This window comes from Musca vetustissima, unplaced genomic scaffold (assembly GCF_032173495.1).
Source record: "Musca vetustissima isolate MV318-11 ecotype Yass unplaced genomic scaffold, APGP_CSIRO_Mvet_v1 utg182727, whole genome shotgun sequence".
In the NCBI taxonomy this organism is placed as follows: domain Eukaryota; kingdom Metazoa; phylum Arthropoda; class Insecta; order Diptera; family Muscidae; genus Musca; species Musca vetustissima.
This window is the reverse complement of record NW_026881390.1, coordinates 70-20,896: the sequence shown is the minus strand read 5'-3', so window position 1 is coordinate 20,896 and position 20,827 is coordinate 70. Positions and strand designations below refer to the sequence as shown.

The window sequence follows — 20,827 nt, the reverse complement described above, 5'->3', positions numbered from 1 at the left end:
TTGATATTCGGAGAAGGATAGTGTTGGACAACAGATGCCCGTATGGTCTGAGTATGCAAAGTAAGGCCACCTCCCGCCAGACCAAACTCACACTGTACAAGACGCTGATACTACCCGTGCTATTATATGGACCTAATTAATGGATACTTACGCAAGCAGATGAGGCAGTTCTTGGAGTGTTTGAAAGAAAAATTCTCTGAAAGATTTATGGGCCGATCTGCGTTGGCTGTGAATATCGCGGTCGAATGAACCATGAGCTGTACCAGCGGACCTCGGCATTGTTAGACGTATTGAGCTGCAGCGACTACATTGGCTAGGTCATGTTGCGAAAATGGATGAAGATGCCCCAGCCCAAAAGACATATAAAAGGGAAGGGATGGAAAGATCAAGTGGAAGACAACATTGCCGAATATAATCTTTCAAACTGGAAAAACTGCGTAAAAAACCGACGCGCCTGAAAATCTTTTTTAAGTTCGGCTTATGGATATGTCACAAGCCAGCTAAGTAAGTAAGTATGGTAATATTAATACTAAAATAGATAAGCAGCTAAGCGGGTATCTTTTCAAGATCATATTTTTCCGGACTGATTAATTTGACCCATTATAACCCATTCTATTAGAAAAATAGAAAAAATAAAGTTTTAGGTCAATTTTATCCCCTAAATATTATCTGATCGTCCTTGACCATAGCCGGTACTTCATATAAAATTCAATTCGATTTATGATCAATACCGTCAATCCCAATGTGTAAGAATAACTCCCACATCCGATTACATTCATCAATATAATTGGTGGTATAAATTTGAAAGCCAACCACACCTCTTGTACTATCTATCAACTATCTCCGTTCTATATACTCCTGGGGTAACGTCATAGAACGCAAAATATGTCGTATTTCACACAGAAGTCTTGGTCCATTTTACCCACTAAATATTGATCGATCATCATCAATATATGTGTACAATTTCGTGTCGTTCAGATTACAATTGTGGGCTCTACATCGACCAGAAAACAGACAAAAAAAGTTTTTCGTGCATGTTAAATAATAGGGGATTTCAGAGCTCAGAACTGAACCTACATTCAAAATTTCGTGACGATTGGTCCATAACTGTGGCGTGTACAGGGTTAACAAATTATAATGACAGACGGACGGACACATAAGTCTAGATTGACTCAGTTAATCGAGATACTATGTTCGGTATATTAGGAGATCAATATTTCGCGGCTTAACAAACTCTTGAGCCACACAAAGCTATAATACCCATACAATATAGATGTGTAGGGTATAAAAATATTATAATAAATTTTGGAATTAATTAATTGTCGTAACCACGACAATACTTTTAATTTGCCATCGCCCAAATCCTTTCAGTCATGAATTATCCACATTGCATCCCATTTTCAAAATCATAATGATTAATAAGTTACTGCAATTATAGATTCATCAAGTTAAATTTGACACCCTTAGATTCTCCAAGGCTCTTTATCTTCTTAACAGGTCCTTTTAAACTTAACTGATCCTCAAAAAATTATATTTTATTAAAATATTTTCTTTACAAGCAACAATGCCGCGTAATTAGGTCACTACGGTCATAGTCATAGTCATACTGTGTAAAAACGGCCGAAACACTTTGCATGCTCTCAGAGACACAAAACCTATACTCTCAATTGAGAGGGAATATAAAGGTAATTAACGAAAAATAAATAAAATGTGAAATAATTCCCACATTACTTAACTATATTTATTAAATTATTTACATTTTAATACATAAATAATAAATAACACACACTTATCTGCGTTTTTACAAAACCTCAAAGTAGGCAACATTTTGCCGGCAAAACAAACCAGGGATCTAAAAGCGACTACCCTAGCCCTGGAAAATAACAATGCTGTTTGATTTGTGAACAACGAGTAGAGTTGGGCAATCTAGTTCACGTAGCGGATCGATCATTCTCGTTTCTTTTTTAAAAAGGAACTAGTTCCTTAATGTAGTTCCTTTGAACTATGTAATTACTTCATAATTAAGAGTCGAACCACGAATGAGAGAGGGAACAACGCTCGTCTGTACATGGCATTAGACTTTTCAATACAAAAAGTCGATTAATCGAAAGTCGATAATCATATCCCTAATCATAATTTGCCTAAACCTCATTCGTAAACAACACGGTTTCCATTTCCATTTAGTCTCTATCCCACATCATTCGTAAACTTTCGGTTATACCATTTTGAGTTCATCTTTATCGGCCATTTTGTCTTCTCCTCCCATTCGTTAGCAGGTGGAACGTTTTTCAATTTTTTCAGTCGTCGTTTTTATTTTAGCTCCGTTCCAAAACCTAAAAGAATCTACTAATTTTACAAGTTTTGCAACTTTTTACTCGAAAACCGTTCCTGAACCCATAAAACTGGTAAAGCATTGAATCAAATTTAAGAGAGCACAAAACAAAATGGCTTTCTCTTTGTAAACTTTTTGTTATGTTGATTTTGAAGTATTGCCATCTAATTTTGGCATATTTACTAGATTTGCGTTCCCGAACTTTTCAAATTATTTTGTACTCTGAGACTTGAAATGTTTCCCTTTTACTAGCATTACTATTACACAAGTGAAAAAGCGTTAAGTTCGGCCGGGCCGAACTTTGGATACCCTCCACCACAGGTATACTGACAGGTATTTGAAATGAAAAAGTGGACCGATATTTATAATTTTAAATAGAGATATTTGGTACCCAATATGAACCCACTGTTCAGCGAATTCGGTTGAAAATCGCGCTTAAGAACCTCAAAATACCGAAAATTTGGGGTGCCCTTATATGGGGGCTACCAGAAAAAGTGGGCCGATATTTATAATTTTTAGTAGAGATATTTGGTACGCAATATGAACCCAATGTACAAAATTGCAGCGAATTCGGTTGAAAAGCGCGCTCAAGAACCCCAAAATACCGAAATTGGGGGGTACCCTTTTATGGGGGATATCCGAAAAAATTGACCTATATTTAAATTTTTTTGTGGAGAGATTTGGTACCTGCTAAGAACTCAAAATACTAAATTACAGCCAATTCGGTGAAAAATACGATAAAAACCCAAAAAATACTGAAAATTAGGAGGTACCGTTATATGGGGGCTACAAGAAAAAGTGGACCTATATTTATAATTTTTTGTGGATACATTTACTACAAATTCGCTTGAAAAACGCGCTCAAGAACCCCAAAATACCGAAAATTGGGGGGTACCCTTATATGGGAGCTATGCCTAAACGTGGACCGATATATCCCATCTTCGAACTTGACCTGCCTGCAGACAAAAGACAACCCTATGCAAAATTTCAGCACCCTATCTCAATTCCTTCAGAAGATTGCGTGATTACAACAGACGGACGGACATGGCTAGATCGTCTTAGAATTTTACCCTGATCAAGAATATATATACTTTATAGGGTCGGAAATGAATATTTCGATGAGTTACAAACGAAATGACAAAATTAATATACCCTCCATACTATGGTGGAGGGTATAAAAAGTACTGGAACAGACAATTTGTTGGCGAAGGTTTGCGTACGACGTCGCTTGAGTCTTGGCAGAACGACGATTAACAAGCGAATTTTATGAAGGCTGGAGTCTTGGAGGCTTCCCACTGTTCTTTTGAATCTCTCTCTCTCTCTTTTATTATTTTTTTTTTTCGTTTTTCCATATATAGTTCCTTTGCTCCATATAGTTTCTTTGCTCTTTATAGTTCCTATGCTCCAAATAGTTCCTTTGTTCCATATAGTTCCTTTGCTCTTTATAGTTCCTTTGCTCCATACAGTTCCTTTGCTTCAAATAGTTCAAAAAAGGAACTGGATCAGAGAAAGGAACTAGTTCCGTTCGTTCCTTTCTCGGAATAGTTCCAATGAACTAGAAACGTGCGATTCCGTCTCAGTTGCCTTAGAAATAAACAACAAACAAACGTTTTCCGGGACAACGACGGAAATTCTAGAAGAAAAAAGTTATTAAAAATAACACACTTGAATCGAAACCCTTTGCGCCAGTGCCATCATTGTTGAATCATGAAAATCGAAGAAGTTAAAAGCACCGTCCGTACACAACGCATTTCGGCCCATAGCCATATCAAAGGTTTGGGCCTAAATGCCGAGGGTGTCCCACTGCCCATGTCTGCCGGTTTGGTGGGGCAAAAGGCTGCACGTGAAGCTGCCGGTATTGTGGTGGATTTAATTAAAACCAAGAAAATGGCTGGACGTGCCTTACTACTGGCAGGACCACCTGGTACCGGTAAAACTGCAATTGCATTGGCTATTGCTCAGGAGTTGGGTAACAAGGTGCCCTTCTGTCCAATGGTTGGCTCGGAGGTATTCAGCAGTGAAATCAAGAAAACCGAAGTTTTGATGGAAAATTTTAGACGTTCGATTGGTTTGAGAATCCGCGAAACCAAAGAGGTATATGAGGGTGAAGTTACCGAGTTGACACCAGTGGAAACAGAGAATCCCATGGGAGGTTATGGCAAAACTATCAGCAATGTTGTTATCGGCTTGAAAACCGCCAAGGGTACAAAACAATTGAAATTGGATCCCAGTATCTTTGAGGCATTGCAAAAGGAAAAGGTTGAGGTTGGTGATGTCATTTACATCGAGGCCAACAGTGGTGCGGTAAAACGTCAGGGACGTAGTGATACCTTTGCCACAGAATTTGATTTGGAAACGGAAGAATATGTCCCCTTGCCCAAGGGTGATGTCCATAAGAAAAAAGAAGTCATACAAGATGTTACCCTACATGATTTAGATGTGGCAAATGCTCGCCCACAGGGTGGCCAAGATGTTTTGTCGATGATGGGTCAATTGATGAAACCCAAAAAGACTGAAATCACAGATAAATTACGTATGGAAATCAATAAGGTGGTCAATAAATATATTGATCAGGGTATTGCTGAATTGGTACCAGGTGTACTGTTCATTGATGAGATTCATATGTTGGATTTGGAAACATTTACTTATTTGCATAAGTCATTGGAGTCGCCAATTGCACCAATTGTCATCTTTGCCACTAATCGCGGTCGTTGTGTTATACGGTAAGTAAACATTTAAATTTTTTAGGAATTATATTGCTTATCTTGTTTCTTTATTTTCTTTTTTATAGCGGCACCAATGACATTGTCTCACCACATGGCATACCCTTGGATTTGCTCGATCGTTTGCTAATCATACGCACCTTACCATACAGTTCCAGTGAAATGGAACAAATCATTAAATTACGTGCCCAAACCGAGGGTCTACAACTGGAAGAGCCAGCCTTTACTCGTCTCAGTGAAATTGGTAGCAAATCAACATTACGTTATGCTGTGCAGCTGTTAACCCCAGCCCATCAAATGGCCAAAGTTAATGGTCGTACACAAATCACCAAGGAAGATATTGATGATGTTCACGCTTTGTTCTTGGATGCTAAACGTTCATCGAAACATCTCTCAGAGAAAAATAATAAATTTATGATGTAAAACTAGAATTGACATAAAACCTCAATGACATAATTTTACTATGTTCTTTATTAATATATAATAAAAATAATTAGATTTAGAAATAAGAATGTGAAGATTTTTGTTATGTGGGAATCATGGGTGGGAGGTGAAAGAAAAATCAAGAAGGTTACATAGGAAATTTATGTAAATGTCTAGGCTATAGAAGGAAAAGAAGTTGTTATTTCAAAGCATTCACTGCACCGGACTATTACATATGTATTGGGCAACAAGGAAACTTGACACGTTCTATTGTTTTCAGAATGCATACAACTTAAGAAGTATACCAAGTTAAAGTGGCCGAATTAACACCAGTCATTACCGCCCTATGGGCGGTTATGACAAAAATATAAGTAATGAAATCGGCTTGGGAAGGGAAAAAATAATTGAAATATTTTAGATTATAAAAGGAAAGTTTTTTTTCAAAATCATTTTTGTACCCTTCGCAAGGATATTACAGTTTTGTGTGGCCCTAAGAGTTTGTAACGCTCCTAAATATTTTTGTATACCAAACATCATATATCGACTAGCTGAGTCGATCTAGACATGTGTGTCCATCTATCCGGCATAATTTGAAAATGCTACAGGTTATAGTTATGGACCAAACGTTGTCTTTAGCTCCGGTTCTGATCAAAGGAGATCAAATGAACCAAAAACTTTATTCGTATCTGTTTTTCTGGTCGCTCTAGATGCCAAAATTATCTCCCGAACGAACACCACGCAATTTTACATGGGTAAGGGAATGAAGACAAAGAATAAGTCGGATTGCTTAGATGAAGTTCGGTCAATGTTGCGGGCCCTCATAACTGCCTAAGTCCGTCCCTTCACGCAAAAAAAAATTGCGTGAAAGGGACGGACTTAGGACAACCCAGGACAATGAAATTGGGATAGCAGGGTTGGGAGTACACCCTAGGGAAAAGATCGACTATGTTAGTCGGAGTCAGAATGTCTCTATACGTTCCAAAGACAGAGGCACACGTAACATCAAATTCTAGCGGTTAAAATTGACCCAGACTTTTATTTGAAAATGACAACATTTGTATTCCATGGCGTATATTTATACTCCGGAAGGACCTAAACCGGAGAAGTTGTTGTATATCCTCGAATGATCGAGGTATACGTAAATATGTACAGTGTATATGTATCTGATAATATTCTGAAAAGAAGCGCTAATGGATGGAAAATTTTGCATTAGGCCTCGGTTATGATCAAGGTCGATAAGGATCTGATGATATTCTAAAATGAAATGGACCGAAAAATGTATTTTTGTCTCTGTTTCTAATCGCTCTAGAGACCACTATTATAAGCCAAACATCGCGACAGTTACACTGGGAGGGTGGCCGGACCAACTTTTCGATAGTCAATATATAGCTGGTCAAATTGTGCCAAGACTGTTATGGGTAATATAATAATTCGGAAAAAATGTCAGGGTAAGGGAAAGGAGCCGTTGACCCCTTATCAGTCAAGCGGGTGCCAATATCACGAAATATTTCCCATATTACCCAATGGTACTTGTGTGGGGTATCATATAGTCGGCCTCGTCTTTCTATACTGCTATGCTGTGTTATTTTATTCAAATATCATTTTGATCAAATTTTCCTAACCGGCGATTTCAAGATAGAAAATTATAATATCGCGATCTTCTGCTGTCAAGCACTATTCATCAATATGAGCCACAGTCTATTGATATACCGATCCACAAGTCTGTTAGAACACACCTAACTGCTACAAGTGCCGAGTGTTTATGGTGTAAGGTAAATTCGGGCGGAAAATGCGTCTAAAATATTGAAATATTGCAATATCTGGTTGGGCGTTATCGTCGGAAACCCTGAGGCACGTCAGAAGAGATCTTCATGACCTAGAAAAAGAGGTCGTAAATTACAACCGTGAATATTGTCACCCCCGTCAAGTCCTAATGGACATGGAGACATGTATTTCAGGATCAATTAAATTGTGGACTCTGGAAGACACGCGCATACATTGTTACTACTCCAAAAGATTTTTGAAATTGAAAATGGGATATATCGGTCCTTATCTCGGTATAGACCCGGTCTCAAAGTATTCGGTATTTTGACACATTTTTAAACTGAATCGGCTGTAATTTTGCATTTTGTGTCCTAATTGGATTTCGAAATCTTATTCCAAAAATTAGATTCCTATTGGGTGTTAAATTCTCCTACCAAAAATGGTCAATCATAAGGGAGAGGGTTCTAGGAAACCGGATTGGCCCAATACTTCTACGCCAAAAGATGTTTGAAATTGAAAATGGGATATATCGGTCTTCATTTCGGTATAGACCCGGTCTCAAAGTATTCGGTATTTTTACACGTTTTTAAACCGAATCGGCTGTAATTTGCATTTTGTGTCCTAATTAGATTCCGAATTCTTCTTCAAAAAATTAGATTCCTATTGGGTGTCAAATTCTCCTACCAAAAATGGTCAATCCCAAGGCAGAAGGTTCTAGGAAGCCGGATTGGCCCGATACTTCTAGGCCACCGGCTTCCACCCTATTCATATATGAATTTATTCAATTACGTTCAGGTTGGTGTAGTCGTCTCAGTTCGTATTGGCCACTGATTGATGATCACGTGCAGAATAGCTGAATTTCCTAACTCGGAGACAAGTCCAGAGCCAGACTGAATCGAACAGGAAGAATAATATATGGTATGTTCCCGTACCACAAGAATCTACTACTTTTAACTACGATAAAAAAAACTAGTAGATTCTTGCAGTACGAGAACAGAACAGATTTTGTAAGAAATTCACAATCGCATCGCACGCTTATAAAAATCAAGATCGATTTTAAATACCCGCCTTATGGTGAGGATATATAAAGCTGTCCCCGGCTGAACTTAACTACTTGTTTGCGGATGATTTCCTTTACTCCCGAATAAGCCGGCCCAAAATGAGACGGTGCCATTATAAGTCCCAATTTAGATTAGGCGAGTTTACTTGCAGCAAGTCCTTGAAACCTTTTAAACCTTTCAAGGGGCTGGAGAAGACACTGAGGTTATTGGAGAAGCAGAACGACGGCCTTCAGACGAGGAGGTGGAGAATCCTCGCCTCGTTTGAAAGGAACGGCGGTGTAGTCGCGAAGTTCGCTACTGACTCTGCGGGAGAGGAGTACTTGAGGAAGAACAGGGTGAGCTTGTTTATGGAATGGGGAAACTTTGTTTCCGCCTCACCACTCCAAAACAATAGGCAGGCAGCAGCAAGCGCTTAACGTGATTCAGATTAATCTGCATCACTGTAGAGCAGCAGCTGCTGAACTGCTACTCACCCTTTCTTCCTCAAACATCGACGTGGCGCTCATCCAGGAACCTTACCTGTACAAAGGTAGGTGACTGGACTGGGCGACACCAAATACACGCTTTTGTCTACCTCCAATGGAGAGAAGGTGAGAACGTGTATTCTTGCTAAAAAGGAGTTAAATTTAATGCTTCTTTCTAATTTCAGCAATGAAGATATGACGACAGCAAGACTAGACAGAGGTACCACGAAGCCACTGATAGTCTCTGCCGTCTATCTTCCCTATGAAGGTCCTGACCCACCCGGCACTGTTGTATGCCGCCTATTGGAGGAGATGAGCAGAGTTGGTGATATCATCTTGGGATGTGACGCCAACGCACATCACTTCTATTGGGGAAGCAGCAACACAAACACAAGAGGTGAGTCCATCTTCGAGTTTATACTTAGCTATAATCTTAGAATTTGTAATAGAGGCAATACACCAACTTTTGTTAAAAGGGTGAGAGGTGAAGTCATCGATATAACCCTCACAAATATGGACGACTCTGGGGTCGTAAACTGGGAGGTGTCTGAGAAATGTTCCTTCTCGGATCATAGACTCATATCCCTCCAGATTCCTACCTCTAGAGCTAAACAGAAACCTTATAGGAATCCTCGGAAGACGAACTGGGACAAATTCAAAGCTAAAACAGCAGCCTCTTTTCGGGATCGTAATGATCTCAAAACGGTTGAGGATGTTGAATTAGCTGTGAAAAATGTCACGGCCACTCTTCTGAAGAGCTATGAGGCATCTTGTCCTCTAACATACCCTGGGAAGAAATCTCAGCCGGTATGGTGGTCACAGGACCTTGCAACCTTGCGGAAGGTTGCAAGGAAAGCTTATAATAGAGCTAGTAAGACAAAGCTCAGTACAGATTGGGATGTCTATAAAAGACAATTCAATAGGTACAAGGGCGAAATCAAGAAAGCTAAACGTGAGTCTTGGGTCTGCTATAGCGAGTCGATCGAAGGAGTCAACGAAGCGGCCAGATTCCGCAGAGTACTCTCTAAGGATCCAAAATCCATAGGAAGTATTAAGCGAAGTGATGGAACGTGGACAAACTCTGGTAGTGAGACTCTTGATCTTCTATCATCAACCCACTTTCCTGGTTGTAAGGACTATAGGGAAGATGCGCAGTGTGTGCATCAGCCTACAGTTCGGACGAGGGAAGAGGAGAAGATGATAGAAGACACTATAAGATACCCAAAAATGATATGGGCGATAAATAGTTTTCAACCCTACAAATCTCCTGGTCCAGATGGTATAACACCGGCCATGCTGCAACACGCAGATGAACGGATAATATCACATCTGCAGGATATTTTTAGGGCTTGTTTACTTTTGTCGTACATACCCAGTCTATGGAAAGAGGTTACCGTGACCTTCATCCCGAAAGCCGGGAAGCCGAGTCATACGGTACCTAAAGACTATAGACCGATTAGTCTTTCTTCCTTTCTACTAAAAACTTTAGAAAGGTTACTAGACTCAGAAATTAGAGATACCATTGACCGTAATAAACTTAGTAAATCCCAGCATGCCTATATCAAGGGCAGATCAGTGGATACAGCTCTGCATGAGGTGGTTGGATACATCGAGAAGAATATGGAGTCCTCTGGCTACACGTTGGCAGCATTCCTCGACATCGAAGGAGCTTTCAACAATGTGAAGCTAGAGGCAATCCATTCTGCTCTCGTAGACATAGGTATCCCCTCACTCCTTACGGAATGGATTGATAGAATGCTGGAAAGCAGAATTATCAACTCATCCCTAGGAGAGAGTTCCGTGAGGAAATCTGTCAACAGAGGCACACCTCAGGGAGGAGTTCTTTCCCCCTTTTGTGGCTTCTGGTGATAAATGAGATACTTATGAAATTCAATCATCTCAGGATAAAGGTTGTAGCCTATGCCGATGATGTAGTCTTGTTGGTTGGGGGGGTTTATTACGACAATATCAGACATCCTGGAGGGTGCTCTTTCAACCCTGTCAAATTGGGCTTGCACCAAAGGTCTTGGTGTAAACCCCACAAAAACCGAACTGGTACTCTTCACTAGGAAATACAAAATTCCTAGTTTCCGTCTGCCATCACTTGGTGGAGTGACTTTAACCCTTTCTGATGAAGCTAAATATCTTGGCACTGTCCTAGACCGCAAGTTACTGTGGAATAGGAATGTCGAGGAACGCTCTAAGAAGGGATTGATGGCACTCTATTCATGCAAGAACTCCATAGGCAAGAGTTGGGGATTGAGACCCGGAATTATACACTGGTTGTATACGACGATTGTCTTACCCATACTTACTTATGGATGTCTTGTCTGGTGGCAGGGGGTGAATAAAAAGAAGCTGCTGACAAAACTGAGCTTAGTACAGCGATCGGCTTCATTCTGATCACCGGAGCATTAAGAAGCACACCACAAGCAGCCTTGAATGCAATCTTGAATCTCCAACCATTGGACATTCTGATCAAATTCCAGGCTGCTAGGTGTGCCCTGAGACTCCGGGAAACAGATGCCTTGAAATCGCTGAACTATGGTCATGCCAGCATTCTAAACATAACGCCAAGTTATGACCTCTTTAGGGGGGATAGTCATATCAGTGACTATATTCCCCCCATAGGGATTTTAATGACATTAAAGTCGAATTTCCTAGCAGGGAATCCTGGACTAGTGGCTCCCTACCTCTGCCAGGTCTGTCAATCTTCACAGACGGGTCCAAGATGGAGGAAGGCACTGGCGCAGGCGTCTACTGCAGGGAATTAGGTATACGAAACTCATATAAACTCAACAATGATTGTAGCGTTTTGCAAGCAGAGATTCTTGCAATCACGAAAGCGGCCGAGATAGTAAAAGCACTTAATACCGACATTACAGGACCGGTGACTATTTACGTAGATAGTCAGGCGGCCCTGAAAGCGGTGAAGTCGCATACTATAAACTCGAAAGCAGTTCATGATTGTAAAACCACTCTGAATGATATACGTCAAATAGTTGGGTTATGCTGGGTTCCAGGACATAACGATATTGAAGGGAATGAGATAGCCGACGAGCTTGCTCGAGGGGGGTCACAGTCGTCCAGTCTTCTGATTGAGAGATCTGTGAAACCCCCTATTAGCTATTTCATTGGCAGAATTCGCGCGTTCCATTGCGAGGTAGTCGGCAACAGATGTCTAAGGGAACCTGCATGCAGAATCTCTAAATCTATCTGGCCAGAATTCTCTCGTAAAAGAACGTCTTCGCTGCTGGATCACAACAAGAGGGAGATCAAGATCGTTGTGGGGATCATTACTGGTCACTGCAAAGTTAGATCTCTCACTTCTAAGTGGGACTCCAGTGGAGAGGATTACTGTCGTCTATGTGAGGATGAAGAAGAAGTGGAAACAATTGAGCACATCCTTTGCAAATGTCCATCGCTGATCAGCAGAAGACATAAACAGTTTGGATGTTATGAAATTGATAATCTAGTCTTCTTCTCCAAAATAGACCCTAACCTAATTCTAGGCTTTGTCAAAAAATTGACTTGGCTAAAATAATGTCTCTTCCGCTCCCATCCATTCTGACTATCTCTCTCTCTCTACTCTTCCACTATCTTTTCTTCTTTCTCTTTATAGGTACACCTATACATAAAGGATGATCACAATGGACATAGTTTCCGAGTGGACGGTTGTTACAACAGCCGTACATCCCTAACCTAACCTAAGTCCTTGTTTGTAGGAGAGAGGGGTAAGGGGAACAGAAATGGAAAAAAATTGCTCGTACCGGCAATTGTCTGGCAATTCGTTTTGTGTATTTTGTTTGTAGTGCCAGTTTCCACAAAAATAAAAAATCACAAAATGTCAAAAAAAAATCTTTTTGCAACCGACTTGCCTTGTATAGACGCCTAAAGCTAGTTCAAAAGAGAACGATAATAATTGTCGCAAGTGAACTCGCCTAATCTAAATCAGGACTAAAAATGATTTTGCAGTTGTTTTTACCTGGTATCGATTCCTGTGAATCTCTTTGTGTTTCATTGTGGGTGAATTTATTCGAATTATCCCAAGCTTACCTTTGGTGTCTGCCTGATCCCACAATATTTATGAATATGCATCGACATTTATTGCTGTATTCGGAGGCATGCTAGGTGCTAAATACAATTTAAAATTAACCTTTTTAAAAACCCATAAGAATACACCATTTGTTAGCAATAAAATTAATTAAATTATTAATTTCCAATTAGAAAAAATCTTACTAAACCGTTAAAATATCTATCAGCTGTTTTAAGGTTAACCATTATTTGATTTGATCGATTTGTGTTATCACTTCAGTGTGAATGAAAAAAGAACAATGTTTCAGTAAGTGTGGTTTTATATTTGTCGGGATCGGGATCGGTGTTGAGAGTTTCTCTCTCTTGAGAGAGTAATTAGAGTTGCGCTATTTTTAATTTTGTAACAAGCGTACTTTTGGTTCACAACAGGTACGAATTGACATAAACGTACCAAAACAAAAATTATATTTTTTATTATTCGTGAATACACTTACGCTTAAATTATAACATATATTATTTATGCAAACAACTGGTATAAATATTGGCCAATATTTCTCGATAATTATGATTTATTATCATTTGAAGTATAATTTTAGGTACCTTTTCGTACTTTTTTGTTCCTACCTGTGGCAATGTTTTCCAACACAATTCACAATTTACCACTGAGAGAGAGAGATACTCTCAACACCGATCCCGATCCCGGCAAATATAAAACCACGCTAAGTAGAAATAAATAATAATATAACTGTTTTTATTGACTTTAATAGAATATTATAAATAATAAAAAAATAATACAATAATTTATTTGTAATTCTTTTATTGATTTATATATCAATAATTAATTTATTTATTAAAACAATAATCGATATCTTTGACCAACCGGCATCCCTAATCGACAATTCTCGCCATGTCTCTCTTTCTCAACAATACGCTCCATAAGCGGTGTCCATCCATCACACTTCATTCGTAAATTTTACTTTTCACTTTGAATTTCTTCTTTATCGAACATTTTTTTTTTTCTCCCATATTTGTGCAGCAGCTATGGAACGTTTTTAATTTAGAGCCGCCTGACTTGTGTCACTCTGACACTAGTTCTTATAACATAACATTTTCTCATTCGAATCGAATAAGACGCAGCACCACCAACCAATCACGCAGAAACATTTCTTAATTAAAAAAATACTTTATTAAACTAAATAACAAAGTGCAAGACAAACAAAAAAAAAACAAAAAATATAAATTACAACAAGAAAACCCGACATCGTATAATAATATTAAGTGAAAAAACAAACGAATAGAAATTATTAAAACAAAATAAGAAGCAATCAATTTAAACGAAATTTATTAGGTGGTGTTTGTGTGTGTGTGCGTGAGTAGTGATTAATAAAAATATATAGTGGAGATCTCCTTTTTAAAAAGCCATAAAATTAAAAGAAAAGAAGGCTAATTGAAATTTTTGTGGTATATTGCAAAAAAAGATTGAGCCAATCGATTGTGGAATAATGGCTGGTTTAATAAAATGATGATAAATGATGGAAGTGTGCTGCTGCAAGCAGTCAAAAGCAAGAGGATTGTGTAATTTTGCCAAGAATTTTTGACAAAAAAAGAAAAATACGAAAAGATTTTTTATTGTTTGTGGCGTTGAGTGAGTAGAGTAGGTGGAACAGCAGCAGCGAGCGAAAGCGTTAGGCGTAACAACAAAAACAATCGTTGGCCGCAGCAGCAGCAGGGTGGAGGAGACCATCAAAAGTCAGCCAATAAACAAAAACAACAACAAAGGCAGGAGGCATTGCTGGTGACGACAACTACGCCGAAAAGTGAGTATGATTGCCCAAAAAAAAAACAACAACAACAAAATAATTTTACGAATGACAAAAAAGAGTGACACCGCGCCCGCCTTTGTCAAAAAAATGAAATACCAAAACGAAAATGAATTAAAGAGCATTATAAAATTCGTGTTATTTTCTTTTTTTGTTGGTGACTGCCGGCGCCGCTGAACCCACCCACACACAAAATAATCACAAACAAAAAAAGAAACAAAACTTGTCAAGGGAGACAACCAACAAACACACACAACAGCGACGCTGCTGCAGCACTGAGGCCGTTGCTGCAGCGACTGCGAAAACTATTTCTCAGTTGACAGCGACAGCAGCATCAGTATCAGCTGCATTATCGTGCTTTTTGTTGTTTCGTGAGTATGAATGACATTGCAATCACAGTTACGAGTGTTGTCAACTCTATGGGTGGGATTAATAATCATGAAAGAGCAGAGTGGGGGTTTTGGCAATTTTAATGAGGTTTTTTTTAAGAATTAATAGAAATATTTTAATAAAGGTAAAGTTGAAATAAAGTTAAATCAATTATTTTTTTCTTCCTCTTGTTATATACATTCGACTTTCTATAGTTTTTGTTGCTTTTCCATTTAACTAAAATGCCTTTTGTTATGTTTTGAGAGTATTGGAGGAGTGCTGTCAACTCTCATTGCGCCATTGATGAACATAATGAGCCCGCCAGAGCACATATGGGTTATTCATTTGACAGTTCATTTGTAAAGTAAGAAGGGTTTCTGTAAAATAAAATAGGATTTTATTGAAGGTATAATTATAAAATATTAAAAAATAATGATATTTTTAATAATCTATTTCTCTAGTTATTCACATTAGACATTTTCAACAACCTTTCATTGTTGATGCTCTTCCATTTAACTACAGTGCTTTATGCTTTTTTGAAGAGCATGAATGACATTGCAATCACAGTTAGGAGTGCTGTCAACTCTCATTGCGCCATTATTAATAAACATGTTTGAGCATAGTTGGGTTAATCATTTGGCAATATCATTGTAAAGGAAAGACGTTTTCTTTAGAAGAAAATAATTAAGGATTAGAATTTTTAAAAGGCAATTTATAAAATATTATAAAAGAAATATATTTTTATAATTTTCTCTCCCTCTCCTTAGTTTTGCAATTGCATACAATTTGGTGTTTGCCTTTTCCCCATTTAATTTAAAGTGTGTTGAGTGTATTCATTGGATTGTTATGAAGTGCTGCCTTTCATTCCATAATAAGCCACTTGCTTGTGTACTTCCTTCATCTAGATGATGGATTGCAGGTACTGCTAATGCTATGCTTGTTCTTTATTCACCTTCAACTTCATGCTAAACAGCCAGCCATCCATCCATCCAGCCAATCCAACCAGTCAGCAACGATTATAACGAGTAGGCAAGGCAGCCAGCCAGCCAACCAGTCAGCATCACCAAGGTGAATACTAAATTTTTTTGCGTCCTTGTGACCTAAAACAGCTGGGCACACAAACAAAACCTTGACGATTTCTATTCGTTATGTAGGTCAACATACATTCGTACGCCTTTGAAATAAATCCTGTGTTTATGTTGATGTGTGGTGGTGATGATGAGGTTGCTGCTGGTAGTTATGGTGGTCGTCGTGCTTGTCGTCAAATGACATTTATATTTCTGGAACATTAACAAAAGGATGTATAAATGTCTCCGGTATTTGATTGGAGGGATGGATCGATGGTTGGTTGGTGTCGATATACCAATATCGATTATGTTTTAATATGCACAATTTGTTGTACATCCGTTTAGAATGGTTTGTATTCCATAATCCAAATGCATGCAACCAGATATGATGGAAGGCAGAGGAACTTACCACAGCTATGTGGATGTTGTATTGCAATCTTTGTTGTTGTTATGATAGGTACTAGCATTGAAAAAGTATTTTTTACCACAATTCTGTATATGATATTATTGATTTTTAGTATTATTTGTTGTTATTGCTTGGCTTCAAACAAGAAATCGGGTTAACATTTTAATCAATGTCCTTCATTTCATTTTTTTTTGTTAAAGCAAGCAACATAGTTATTTCTCGTTTTTTATTATATTTTCATTCATTCTACTTCTACTCCTGCTCTTTGTTAACAGCTCGTTTTTTTTTTTTGCTTTGACCCACAAGTAGTTCTTTGTGAAAAAATTCAAAAGAGCCTTTTGAAACATAAATTATTCTAATAGAAAAAAATATTTTTTTTTTTCTTTTTCTTGTATGAACTTTGCCACTTAACATTGGAGTGTCTTTTTTTCATGTTTTTATGGACTTCTATGACAACGTGATTTCTTGGTGTAAATGGAAAAATAATTGGTTACAAAATGCGGCAACGTCTTGCATTACTTGGAGACTTATTCGTTCATTTTGTTTGCTTCTTTCGAATATAATTGGTACTTAGTGTCCTGATTATATATGAGTGTCAAGTATTTTTGGTCTATTGGATAAATTCCAACTATGTTGACACTTTCTCTTAAGTGGTTGTACAGGATATAATAAATTAAATAAATAAATTACTATTAGGAAAATTGTAGCAATTGTATGGGTTTTAAATCTGTTATTGAGGACAATATTCTATGATGTCTGAGAGGCCGTTTTATGTAGACATTTATTTCTTTTCTTTTTAGTTTTTGTTTATATGTCAGTATGCCTTGATGGCTGAAGCGAACGATAATTCACGAAAGGAATTTGCTATAAATTTTATTTATTGTAGCATACCATTCAAACTTAAATCGAATATGAGGATATATATCTGCAGATAACACCGACCACTAATGATTTCTAAACTTCGTATAGTGAAACAGAGAGTTCCCCAGGGATGGGTCATATCTCCGAAATTATTTCACCTCTACCTTTCTGAAATTCCATAACCACGGGACGGCATAGAAACTGTAATGTACGCGGATGATTGTACGATTAGGGTGTAGGGTCCCGTAATTGATGACATTTGTGAGAGACTAAACTTCTTCCACATAGCTGATCTTGTAAATTTCTTCCTTCTGACAAATATGAAAATATTCGCCAACAAACTGTTCACCAAATAAACGTCTGAAATGAAGCTCCCGCTGAGCTGATTCCGACCACAAATTACTCCCAGATACTGGGTATAACGTTCGACAGGTGATTCCAATCACAAACTACCACAAGATACTGGGTGTAATGTTCGACAGTCTTTTCAAGTCGTCTGTGCAAGCCACTGCTTTATGCGATAAATTGAAAGTAGGAAGAAGGCCTCAACTGGCAGCACTTGGGGCGCTGATTAAGAAATCTTCTTGACCTCTTATAAAGCAATAGTCCGGTCAGTGGTAAGCTATGCGGCACCAGTGTTGTTTGGAAATGTAAATGATACGCAGTGGATGAATATGTAGACCTGCCAGAATAATCTGCCATGAAAGCAGGGCGTCTCCTCATGACTCTAGTGGACCATCTTCATGAGAAGACTAAAACCTTACCCGTCCATCGACATAACCATATGATATAAAAAACGAAATGAAACGACAAAAATAAAGCTCCCGCTCGATGGAGACCTGATTTTATGCGATAAGATGGAGGCGCTGACAAAGAAAACTTGTTTACCTCTTATTAAGCAATAGGACGGTCAGTGATAAGCTTTGAGGCACCAGTGCGGTGTGCGAATATAACTGATACTCAGACGAAGGGTACTCAGACCTGCCAGAATGCTGGCCTGAGAACTGCAACGCCGTGTACAGTGGACCATTTTCATTTTACCCGGTCATCGACTAAATCTATGTTATGTTCTCGATGCAGTACGTGTATGTGTTTGTATTATCATTGGGAACACATCTGTTATAGCCTTCTGGGCAAAAATCACCCACCCAGTCATGTCGTTAAAGATCTTCGTGATCTATAGAGACAGAGATAGGTCCAAAGGTACAAACGTAGATCAACATGGCTATCAAGCATGTCTGAATTACATTCACACAGATGATGCAGTCGCTCAGGCAGTAGAACAATATCGTGGGAATACCATAATTGAGGACCATCCCACCACCCATCGGAGCAGAAGAGAAACAGCTGCCCGGACAAACACGAGTAGTCTTTGATCATGATTGGTTTAGATCAGGATGGTGCAACCGCCTCAATTTCTATTGGGCAAAATTTGACGGCTCGATACCTTACAATTGTCCTGCATGTGGACTAGGATCACATGACATGTTGCACCTCTTCAACTGCCCAGCTAAGATTTACCTATCACCAAATTCCCTACGGACACAACCCATTCATGTTACAACATGTTTATACCCTCAGCAATATGGCTAATGAGGGTATATACACTTTGATACGGTGAAAAAGTGCCTCATGGAAGGGAATAATCGATGTCATCCAAACTTTGCACATCTTAATATTTCTTCCAAACTTAGTTTAAATTCGAAGATGGGGAATATCGCTTCATTCCTTCTAGTACTTCCCCACAACATGATCAAAATTCTGCTAAAAATTAATTTTATAATAACACACAAAAAGGACTATCCGATTTTAACGAAACTTTGTACTACCCATTATCTTTATCAAACCTAGATCAATGTAGGAAGATGGGACCCATTGATCCACTCCTTCTGGTACCTCCCCCACAGAGGGTCAATATTTTCAACATTTATAAATCCAATATAAGGCTTATGGAATGTCCGATTTGAATACAAAAGGACTATCCGATTTTAACGAAACTTTGCAGAACCTATTATCTTTACTAAGCCTAGATCAAGTTTGAAAATTGGAGTCATTGCTCCACTTCTTCTGGTACCTCCCCCCACAAATAGTGAAAAAATGTTGCACAACCTATTATCTTTACCAAGCCAAAATCAAGTCCGAAGATGGGACCCGTCTGCCAATATTATATATTTGATCAACATAAAATCCGAAACATCTTAAATTAAACATATACTTTATATAAAATGAATAATAAAACCTGTGTATAGCTGCGAAGATCTCCTCTTTGTTACCTCCCTTTTAGTGGCTATGAAATAAAGGCCTCTAATGATATTTTAATGCATTACCAATTTCTGGCGCAAATCGTTGACCTTTATTCAAATGCATTTAAGTTTGCTTTCATTACTCCTCCCTTACTTTAGCTACCCCTACTGTTCTCTAACAATTATTATTCTATTTCCGAATTGAATTCCATAACCCTAACTCAAAAAGTGAAATGTTTTGTTTTGTATTTTTTATTTTGTTTAGTTCAAAAACCAAATATCATACTTTATTTATGGTTACATATCAAATTAGCCGGCTGCTCCAATAGATAGCAGCGGGTATTATTGGTATTTTTGTCGCTTACGGTTCAGTTCAGTTTCGATTTGTTTTTTTTTTCTCTTTTTCTTCTTGTTCGCCGAATAAAATTGTTGATGATTAATGTTTTCGAATTTTTGCTGTTCTATGTGTATGTATGTTATGTTGTTTATAATTCCCCGATTGGTATGATTGTTTAAAAATATTTAATGGGTTTCATAGTCGATCAACACCAAGCAGCAACAACAATTCGACAAAACAAAATAAAAGAACTACATATTAGAGAGCACAAAAAACAGAATTGTACAACCACCCACTAACATTAGTTTTACCACAGCATTGAATAAAAAAATAGAGGCACGCACTCAATACTAATAGTGGATACATATGTATCGATGTGTGTGGATGCATGTATTTAGATGAGACGAGATGATGAGGCGTGTTCAACACGTCAATTTATATAGAATTTTGGGTTGTAAAAAACACAATTGTGGATGTGATTGCCAGTCATTAGTCAAATATAGATCGATTCCATGTTTTTTATAAGTTTGCTTTGTTGTTTTTTTTTTTTTTTTTTCTTATACTCGGGGTAGACATTTGTCTGACAAAGTATAAATATTATGACGCTGTAAATTGTATAGTTGAGGAGGTAACATTATGTTTCTCAGGACAATGATTTGTTTGATTATTAACATGGTGACAATAAATCCCACATAGGGCAGATTACTAAAATTTGAACATTGGTCCTAGTGGACCATCTTCATGAGATAATCTGAAATATAGGAACAAGGTCTTCCAGTCTCTAGCCGTCACAAAGAAACCTTTTTGACCTCTTATAGACTGGTTAGTGGAAGGCTATGCGGCACCAGCGGTTTTGCGAAATTAAGTGATACGCCTTGAATTGCGAATTGAAGTGATACGCCCTGAGAACTGCCACACCGTA

The 20,827-nt window shown here is 38.1% G+C and overlaps 1 protein-coding gene across 1 annotated transcript; it reads left to right on the top strand.

Annotated features, from left to right (window-relative positions):
- The first annotated feature begins 4,031 nt into the window (after positions 1–4,031).
- LOC133327341 (ruvB-like helicase 1) lies at positions 4,032–5,486 on the top strand. Its single transcript, XM_061535903.1, has 2 exons — positions 4,032–5,055; positions 5,124–5,486. Exons 1-2 carry the CDS (start codon positions 4,040–4,042, stop codon positions 5,476–5,478), a joined length of 1,371 nt encoding a protein of 456 aa, XP_061391887.1. The 5' UTR covers positions 4,032–4,039; the 3' UTR covers positions 5,479–5,486.
- Positions 5,487–20,827: the final 15,341 nt, after the last annotated feature.

Bases quoted from the DNA above. Each gene is read 5' to 3' on its own strand.
- LOC133327341 (XM_061535903.1), top strand. From the start codon at position 4,040: ATGAAAATCGAAGAAGTTAAAAGCACCGTCCGTACACAACGCATTTCG. The intron at 5,056-5,123 runs GTAAGTAAACAT...TCTTTTTTATAG, and splicing joins CGCGGTCGTTGTGTTATACG to CGGCACCAATGACATTGTCT.